The sequence below is a fragment of the Bombyx mandarina genome, chromosome 17 (genome assembly GCF_030267445.1).
Source record: "Bombyx mandarina strain Sakado chromosome 17, ASM3026744v2".
Taxonomy (NCBI): Eukaryota; Metazoa; Arthropoda; class Insecta; order Lepidoptera; family Bombycidae; genus Bombyx; species Bombyx mandarina.
The window spans coordinates 10,221,700-10,231,585 of NC_143223.1; the positions used below are offsets into that span (position 1 = coordinate 10,221,700).

The 9,886-nt window shown below is 36.9% G+C and overlaps 1 protein-coding gene across 2 annotated transcripts; it reads left to right on the top strand.

Annotated features, from left to right (window-relative positions):
- The first annotated feature begins 745 nt into the window (after positions 1 to 745).
- not (ubiquitin carboxyl-terminal hydrolase nonstop) lies at positions 746 to 6,801 on the top strand. Of its 2 annotated transcripts, none has more exons than XM_028171268.2 (7): positions 746 to 1,165; positions 1,876 to 2,111; positions 2,383 to 2,548; positions 3,554 to 3,664; positions 4,107 to 4,246; positions 4,744 to 5,382; positions 5,687 to 6,801. In XM_028171268.2, the coding sequence occupies exons 1-7, from the start codon at positions 1,046 to 1,048 to the stop codon at positions 5,739 to 5,741; spliced, it is 1,467 nt and encodes a 488-aa protein (XP_028027069.1). In that variant the 5' UTR covers positions 746 to 1,045; the 3' UTR covers positions 5,742 to 6,801. The 2 variants fall into 2 exon arrangements, with proteins under 2 accessions (XP_028027069.1, XP_089590549.1); XM_089734423.1 differs by lacking the exon at positions 746 to 1,165 and adding an exon at positions 1,439 to 1,521.
- Positions 6,802 to 9,886: the final 3,085 nt, after the last annotated feature.

Consider the following 9,886-nt stretch of genomic DNA (forward strand, 5'->3'; position numbering starts at 1 on the left):
GAGTTGAACTCCCTATTGTAAATTAGAACCATGAATTTTTTTCCCTACCTATTCGCTGGTAGCCTAAGAGGCTATTCCAGCTACGCTAGAATGGTTGGAGCTCACGGGTTCAACCTGAGAGAATTTGCTAACAAGAGCCCTAGCAAGAGTAGTGCTTCGCAGAATCTACCAACGGATTGGAATCGCGACCCACTGAGAAGATCCAGCCAGAAACTTAGTGGGCTAAGAACCATGGAGGATAGAACTCCATGATTAAAACAAATGTAATTTCTTTATGTATGTATAGTCCGGTGCGTTGAATCGTGACAATCTACGCAGCACCTTACCGATGCCCCGCGGACTTTTTGGTGGGAACGCGAGGAGTGAAGTTGTGTGATTTGTTTTATTTTGTTTATTTAGTGTTTCTTCAGGTTAAAATGTGTAATAATTGTAGTTTATTAACTGTTTAATATATGTGAAAGTGCACAAATGTAGGAAAATTAAAAAAAGCCGCTGAATGTAACTTCTCGGGATCCTCCAAAAAGTCCACTGAAAAAATCTCAGTAAATGAACACCATTTTACTGAGATTACTCAGATTATATTTCATCCCATATCATCTCATCTCATCTCATTTCATTTTATTTCATCCCAGCTGGTTAATGTCTGAAATTAATCATCTTCATATAATTTCACTCCATATTATCATTTTTCAAAAAAATTATAATATAAATTAGAATAAGACATGACTTAGAAGTCTTAGTTACCAGGTCTTAAAATTCTTTAAAAAACACACACACACCCCGCGCCCCGTTCGCAGCTTAAAGTCAAATAATTTCATTCAAGTCAGCTTCAGCAGCATAGATAATATACCTCCTGATATACCGATCAGCAGTCAGATTCGATTTCTTGGTTCAGAATTTGGAATTTTCATTTAATTGCTTGTTTTCAGTATTAGTGTTTTGTTATTTTTATTTTGGTTACCGACCGTCATTATCTTATTATGCTTTCATTCTAATTTCTGTCAGCGAGATATCTTTGTAACCGGTGAATTTACAAGCCAAAATAATGAATGACAATGGTTGCATACACCTAAATAATTTTAAGGCTGCTAAAGGCACTAATCCATATAAAATCGTACATGCGTTCTTTGTTTCCTGTACATCGTATGAAGCACGGAGATACAAGGTAAGAACTTTTAAAAGAAAGGCTATATTTAAAAAATGCGAAAGACCTGTACAAAAATGTTTCTGCGCCGCAAATTGTTCCAATAAAACTGTTTGATTTGTTTATGAAAACTAAAGAAAAATGAGAAAAATAAGGATTGTTTTATTAAACTAGTATGAAATTATGTGAGATATTTTTGTGCTAAAATCTGTAATCAGCTGATTAGTGATCTTTGACCTCGAAACAGCTGTTTGCGTTTAGTCGCAATTACGATGCGCCGTTCAATCTTGAGCGTTGCACATTATTGATTTTACTTCAGCAACATTGATATTAACTACAAATATGATTTCTTTGTCATCCATTTATGTATTTCAATGGTAAATTTAACTAAACAGCACAGAATTATGTTCTGTTTTTAGAAATTTACACATAAGGGGAGGAATTTATAAAACGCGTGGTCTTTATTCGTGATAATTTAGCGTAGCTTTCATATAAATACTATAAAATACACACGACTCCTGATTAGCCCGGCGACACTGACATGGTCTCTAGAGACTAGACCATCAACTTAGGTAGTAAAAAAAAATAAAAAGATTCAAAAACGATTTGCTTTTTCAGAAGTTTCTATAATTACAATTCTTGTACTAATAACAATTTAAGAAACAATGCCATTTAAATTAAACTAATTGTTAGTAACAATTGCACACAACATTGAATGATTGATGTTTCAGGCAACATCCTGTCTCTGCTTTGCTTGTGGCCAGCCTGGACCTCGTATGCATTCATGTCTCCATTGTATCTACTTTGCATGCTATGCTGGTCATATTCAAGAACACTCCAAATCTAAGAAACACTTCCTGTATGTTGACCTTAGCTATGGAAATGTCTTCTGTGCCCAATGCCAAGATTACATTTATGATAGGGAGCTTACTGAGATCGCTGCAATACATAAGGCAAAGGAGGCTAAGTATGCATCTTTTATTAAACAAATATAATTTACTTAATTGTACAACAGCAAGGAATTTAGATTTTTTTTTATTTCACCAAACATATTATGCAACTCTAAAAGAAATTGATTATTTTAATGATAAATAGGTATATATTGACAAAGATATATGTAAACCTAACATTTTATTATTTTTCAATTGAACTTTTCGACAAACTAAGCTAATACTATATTTTACTACCATGGTATATCTCAACTTCGAATGTGAAAAAACCTTTACATTTTGGTGCAGGTCCCTTGGTATAAGCATACCTTTTATGCCATGGTTACCAAACCATAATGAAGCAATGGCTCTTCGTCGCCTACGTAAACGGCGCCTTATCAGTCCTCATACTACAATAGGTTTACGGGGCTTACAGAACCTAGGATCGACATGCTTCATGAACTGCATTGTTCAGGTAACTTATTTTAGATGGTTTAAAAGTGTAATCCATAAAATAAAATTATGTGTTATCTCTTTATTTATTATTTACCTAAGTAAATTAAAAGTTTATACAAGTATTTTTCACACATAATTTTATATAATATTTCTACTATTCAGTTCTGAGATACATTTCAAGCAAGCTTAAGTTTTAGGTGTGCTGTTCATCTAGACGCTAGTTTAAATACAATTGAACAAGCTGTTTTTCATTTAAAATCAATTGAAAAAAGCAGACAAACACAAGACTCCAAGTTAATACTGGATGGTTGTCTGCCTTTTTTTTTTATTGTTTAGATGGGTGGACGAGCTCACAGCCCACATGGTGTTAAGTAGTGGCTGGAGCCCATAGACATCTACAACGTAAATGCTGCCGCCCATCTTGAGATATAAGTTCAGTATAGTAACAACGGCTGCCCCACCCTTCAAACTGAAACGCTTTATTGCTTCGCAGCAGAAATAGGTGGGGTGGTGGTACCTACCCATGCAGACTCACAAGAGGTCCTACCACCAGTAATTACCCATATTATAATTTTGCGGGTGTGATTTTTATTACACGATATTATTCCTTAACCATGGAAGTCAATCGTGAACATTGGTTAAGTACGTATTTCATCAGAAAAATTGGTACCCGCCTCCGAGATTCGAACACCAGTGCATCGCTAGATACAAATGCCGACGAAGGACGTCTTATCCTTTTAGACCACAACGACTTATAAACTCACGACTTACGAAACGGCTTATATTCTCAGCAACAAGCTTAAACTTTCAGGTCTCTCCTTCATTGACAAGTTAGCTTAAAAACAAAATTTGTGTGAACAAACAAACAAAGACAGACCAAGACAGTAAACATAAAATGGTTCTCTGAGTGTTAGGTATTAACTAACTTAAATCATTAATTTCTCATCAAGTGAAAGTGATTATAATTTGTCAGTGATTCAACTCTATTATAACAGATATAATTAATAAAAGTTTCATGTTTCAGACACTAATTCACACTCCACTCCTGAGAGATTATTTCTTAGCAGAAAAACACAAATGTAAGTCGCAAAGTTCTAGCAAATGCTTGGTGTGTGAAGTTTCCAAACTATTTCAGGTAATATTTGTTTTGGTGTTCCTCTAAATTACATTATTACCAATGTAGAGAAATATACATTTTCATTTTCACTAATAAGGAGGTAGTGGTCTATCTGTCATTTATATAATGTGTTCTTGTCTACACATACAGACAAATAAGTACACAACAATTTTAGCATATTATGTTTCAATAAAACTCAATCAAATACTTCTGTTAGCATTGTTAAATCCATGAAATATACTCATTTGTTGAAATTTCTGACCTAACCTACTTTTAAGTAACAAGTTTCATGTCAAACAGATAAATCATCTGCGGATATTAACTATGAACATCCAAAAAAATGCACTGACTTCAATATAAATATTTAATGAGTCTGAACAAACAATTTTGATTCGATATCACAGACATAATTATAGTTTCTTTAATTTATTTGTACAGATGTAGATGATTATATTTCTAGGAGTTTTACTCTGGAGCAAAAACACCGCTGACTTTGCATCGTCTATTACATTTAATATGGACTCACGCCCGTCACTTGGCTGGATATGAGCAACAGGATGCTCATGAATTCTTCATTGCCACTCTTGATGTGCTGCATAGGTGAGTCTGAAATTACAGACATAAGCTAAACTCATTAAAACGCTTTATTTACCACTTCGATAAAGCGGCACGACACGAGAACCCTCTAATCATGGCCGCCGATAACTACATTCCCGATCCTGCGAAAAGAATGGAAAGCAGTCGACGTCGCCCCAAACACGTCATTTCGGATCCTCCCGATCCACTAACGGTGCTTTTAGGTCCCTCAAGCACCGGTCATCGTTCTCGTCGAACCCGTCGCTTGCGACGGAGGGCTCGGCAAGTAAATTAACCCCCAGACACAACCCATTGAGTTTCTCGTCGGATCTTCTCAGTGGGTCGCGTTTCTAATCCGGTGGTAGATTCTGCGAAGCACGGCTCTTGCTAGGGTTCGTGTTAGCAACGTCGTCAGGTTTGAGCCCCGTGAGCTCACCTACTGATTAAGGTTACGCTGATATAGCCTCTGAAGCTATCAGCTTAGGTAGGAAAAAAAATTCTTGATATATTGTAATTTACAGACATTGCATGAATGGCGTAGAAGATACAGAAAAAAAGGAAAATGGGCGTTGTAATTGCATTATCGATCAGATATTCACCGGCGGATTACAAAGCGACGTCGTGTGCACCTCCTGCTCTGGAGTCTCCACAACCATCGATCCATTCTGGGACATCAGTCTTGACGTGGCCGGGCCAGGTTCCCTGCAAGCCTGCTTGGAACGCTTCACCAGAGCCGAACACCTGGGCTCGGCGGCAAAAATAAAATGCTCCAACTGTCGCGCCTACCGTGAATCCACCAAGCAGCTGACTTTAGAGACTTTGCCGATCGTAGCGAGCTTCCACCTCAAACGTTTCGAGCATTCGTCTCAGATCGATCGGAAGATATCCGCCTTCGTATCGTTCCCGGCTGAATTAGACATGACTCCGTTTATGTCGTCGCATCGTCGTGCCGTCGACGTGGGCGCGGCCGAGAACAATAACACGCCGGAAGGAATGTTCGAGGACAATCGCTACTCTCTGTTCGCTGTCGTCAATCACTTGGGATCGTTGGACGCAGGACACTACACGGCATACGTCAGGCAAATGAAAGGAAGCTGGTTCAAATGCGACGACCACATGATTACTAGGGCGTCACTTCGAGAAGTTTTAGATAGCGAAGGGTGAGTGTGTTATTACTTGAAATTTTACAAGAGTACAATTTGAGTTTTTTTTTTATTGCTTAAATGGGTGAACGAGCTCACAATCCACCTGGTGTAAAGTGGTTACTGGAGCCCATAGAAATTTACAACGTAAATACGCCACCCACCTTGAGATGTCACTTCTAAGGTCTCAGTATCTTCAGACCGAAATGCATTACTGCTTCACGGCAGAAATAAGCGGGGTGGTGATACCTACCCATGCGGACTCATGTACTGAGAGTGTAGGAGATGTAGTGTGAGTAAAGTTTTTTTTTTCGTTTTTCAGATATCTTCTGTTTTATCACAAGACTGTGTTGGAGTATGAATGCGACGTTTCTTAAAGCTTTTGTTAGGGAGCTTATTATTACTATTATTCTAAATCATGTATCTGTCTGATGGTTACGCAGTGTATCCATCGTTTCTTTGAGGTTATTGTACGAAGGGAAACGTATAACTTTTTGGACATTATGTAAGAAAAAAAAGTCATATTTTCTAGTGATATTAGTACATAGATGATAAAAAGTCTCGATAATCCTTATATTTAATTTTGCCCTGCAAAATTATTTACGAATTTGTTAGTTTGTAAGCTTTAATCTAAACGTACGTAATTTATGTAGTGACTGAAAATTATTTGCTAACAGCAAGAAATTTATCTGCCGTTATGAGGAACAAATCTTTTATGAATCTTAAATAAATCTAGCTTCCTGTTGCGTTTAAAGCAGCTTAAAACAGTCATAGGTGCAGTGTTTAAAGTAACAGTAGTAAAAACATTTTCTGCATAACCTTACCTGTTCAATAAATGTATTTAAATGTTGTTCAAGTGAAGTGTTATTAGTGTTAAGGTTCATGTGTGTGTGTGTTTGACGCGGAAAGCGTATCATTCCTAATTTGTTGTGCGAACAAACAATTCAATCTACCTCGCTGTTTTATCATTTATGGCATTTGATTGGAAGCCTGTATTGTTTTTAAATCCCATGTGAGTGTTGCTTCGTTTTAATGAAATTAATTTTATCCGTATAACATTATGATAACTTCACTATTAGTTTCTAGTATTTGATTCATTTCCTGAATAGTAAATAATTTAAGTATTTTATAGTGGCTCATATATTACGCATTATTGCTATTTTCCATAACGCCAAGAAGGTACATTAATTTTTTTTTTTTGTGATGGTGGCTTAATCTGGAAATATAGTGTAATGTGAGCGCCGCTAGAACTGGTGTGATCTTTAATCAGCTCGTGTGTAGAGCACAGCGGTGTATAGAGACAAAATGTACAAGGAAGTAATTAAAGTCTTGCATAGATATAAGCCGCGCCAATAAAGAAATGAATCGAAAATGGCGTGTGCGTGACGGATGGTAGGGTCAACAAATAAAAAGAAAGATAGAAAGAAAAAGTTTTTTTTTTTTTAATTTTTTTATTATTCTTTATTAGAGCCATACACCTATTAGGTTAGTAGGCTAAAGAAAAACTTGTTTATTGTAAAAAAATAATGAGAATGTACTTTACTTTACTTCATGCCCTAGCAGAGGGGGAGGTGTCTCATCTGGGATGCAACTTGCGTACACACTTTTGCTGCCAGTCATCTAAGTAGCACAACTCGAAAACGAAAAAACTCGAACTCAACAACAAAGTCAGAACTGATTATTTTTTTTGCGTGCAGTACGCGCCGTGTGCGACTAAAGACAGCAATAGTTTAGAGTATGACGCATGACCGCCGCCGCCATTTTAGATTCGTTTCTTTATTGGCGCGGCTTAAAAGTCTATCCAACTTCTCCATCGGTCTGTGGTAATAATATTTTATTTTGAGAATTGGATTTTAAGTGACAGGACCGACGTCGTTGTCCATTTTTGCTGTGAAGCAAGCTTGCTTTTGAGTTTGATGCGTTTAATTTTATATCATTAACAGCCTGGCCACGGGACATTCGCCGATGCGAATATTCGCGCGGTGCGAACGGCGAAGCGTCTAGCGACTAAAACAAGCGCATAGAAATGTACCTAACAAGCCACGCGCACCGGCGACCGGCGAAGCGACCGGCGAAATGTACCGAGCGAATCGCGCGATGCGGCGGGCGAACAAAACAAATGCATGAATACGGACGGCGCGAGCCACGGAGTCGAGCGGTAGTCGCGGCGAATAGTACAGTGATTAAATGAGTTTAGTTGTTTTCGCCGCGAAAAATTAACGCCCAAATTTTTATATTTTTTATTTATTTTTTATTTTATATTTTTAAAGTCGTCGTGGCCTAACGGACGTCCGGTGCAATCGTGTTGAGCGATGCACCGGTGTTCGAATATCAGGCGGGTACCAATTTTTGTAATGAAATACGTACTCAACAACACTCAACGTTCACGATTGATTTCCACGGTGAAGGAATAACATCGTGTGATAAAAATGAAATCTTCAAAATAATAATTTGCGTAATTACTGGTGGTAGGACCTCTTGTGAGTCTACACGGGTGGGTACTACCACCCTGCCTATTTCTGCCGTGAAGTAGTAATGCGTTTCGGTTTGAAGGGTGAGGCAGCCATTATAACTATACTTGAGACCTTAGAACTTATATCTCAAGGTGGGTGGCGCATTTACGTTGTGGATGTCTATGGGCTCCAGTAACCACTTAACACAAGGTGGGCTGTGAGCTCGTCCACCCATCTAAGCAATAAAAAAATAAAATAGCTGAAATACTAGCTAGACCAGCTATTTGGAAGTCTAGCCACCCAAAGTATTTCTCGTACTTCTTGTGGAATTCTCCATCTATAGGTATACTCCGATTCTTATTCAAATCATGTACTTCACAATCTTTTCCAAATAATAGGTCCTGAACCAAAAAATTATTAATTTGTAAGCAATATCGAGATAATTTCGATATAGACATTTCGCTGTCGGACTTCCTTACTAGTCGCGGCGGCGAACGTGAGTACCCGTGGCCTGCAAACGGTGCTGCGCGAATGGTCGCCTCGCCCACCGCTTCGCTGTTCGCACCGCCGATCCCCGTGGCCAGGCCGTAAGGCATCGATGATAATATCTCAACATGTCTTGCGACATTCATGCTGTTATGTCTATAGGCTCCAGTAACTACTTTGTCTAATATAAACTAGGCTTTTACAACAAGACACACTTTTTATCTTATTTTACTCATTTAGCAATGATAATTATTTTTAAAATACTCTTATAACCTGTACTATTTATTTCTTAGTTATTCTGTCTCTATACATAAACCCACCAATTTGTAATGGTTTAAGTAGTTGGTAATTATGACTGAACTGACATTAGCTTTATGTGATATTTAATATTTATGACATGTATTAAAATATAGTTAGCTGTATGAATTTACAACGATATTAAGAAAACTAGATTTTTAATTTTACAATTTGTTTACAATCAGTTAAAGGTTCGCTATATTAGTCGATCATAGTTTTTAATGTTAATTTTAGTGTTTTTCTGTCGCCAATACAAATATGTACATACTTGATAATATTAATAATGTTTCAGATTGTCTACATTAATGCAATATTCATAAGTTCCTATGATCTTCATTTTATTAATATGGTCGACTAATTTATTTAACGATATATTTTGCATTTAACTTGTGTTAATTCGATCCGAACCTATTCAATTATGAAATATAAAAAATTAAAATAATGTGAATTAATTAATACGCATTGCGTTTAATATATTATATGGAATCAAGATCCTCATAATTATTTTAGCAATTGATGTGAATTATAATATCTTAATCCAACTTTTTATTTTACCTGTGTAGTATAATATCTGGATTGTATTTTATTTAATCACTCCGTATCTCTGTGTATGTGCGTTAGTTCCACTAAGGCTATTTTACATGTAGGTGTAACATGTACATTAATGTTTTGATTAAGATCAATATGTGTATACTGTCTGTATTCGATGTCAGAACTATATTAAAATTTAAAGCGTAACATACTATGAAAAGGGTGTTTTACTTTCTCTTGCTATTAATATCTTACCTGTACTGGTCTTGGTTATGAATCTGAACGAAAACCATGAAAAAATACCTTGGTCAATCATAAAAGAAATTAAAGGTATAGCTCACTTACAATATCTCTGGACCTCGCTGGAATGTGAAGCCCCTCCCTATTTCCCTTTCGCCAGGTCCATAGGTAATGTAACTGGGTTTTATTGTCGAATTTGTGTTTGCATTATGGTGATTTTGTGATGATTTTTGTAAATTACATGAACTATGTATCGAATCGCATCGAATTCGTTTCTTGAAGAATTATTGAATGCATAAAATTGTAACGAAGCTTGTTTCAATCAATTGCAGGCAGCGGCATGTTGAAACGCAGTGTGAATAGCAACCATAGATTATACAATTAATTGATAGCAACTGTCCAGCTAGCCGCCATCCGGGCCGGAGTCCTCAAGAGCTGAACAGTTTGCCAAGTGCGAGTTTTTTAACGTTCTCGATAGCGTAAAAGTTAACCAAATTTTGTATGCAATTGGAAGA

What these genes read in the sequence shown, in the direction of transcription:
- not (XM_028171268.2), top strand. Translation starts at nt 1,046, where the DNA reads ATGAATGACAATGGTTGCATACACCTAAATAATTTTAAGGCTGCTAAA. An exon ending in TCATGAACTGCATTGTTCAG is followed by an intron (nt 2,549 to 3,553) that starts GTAACTTATTTT and finishes TTCATGTTTCAG; the next exon opens with ACACTAATTCACACTCCACT. An exon ending in GAAGTTTTAGATAGCGAAGG is followed by an intron (nt 5,383 to 5,686) that starts GTGAGTGTGTTA and finishes TTCGTTTTTCAG; the next exon opens with ATATCTTCTGTTTTATCACA.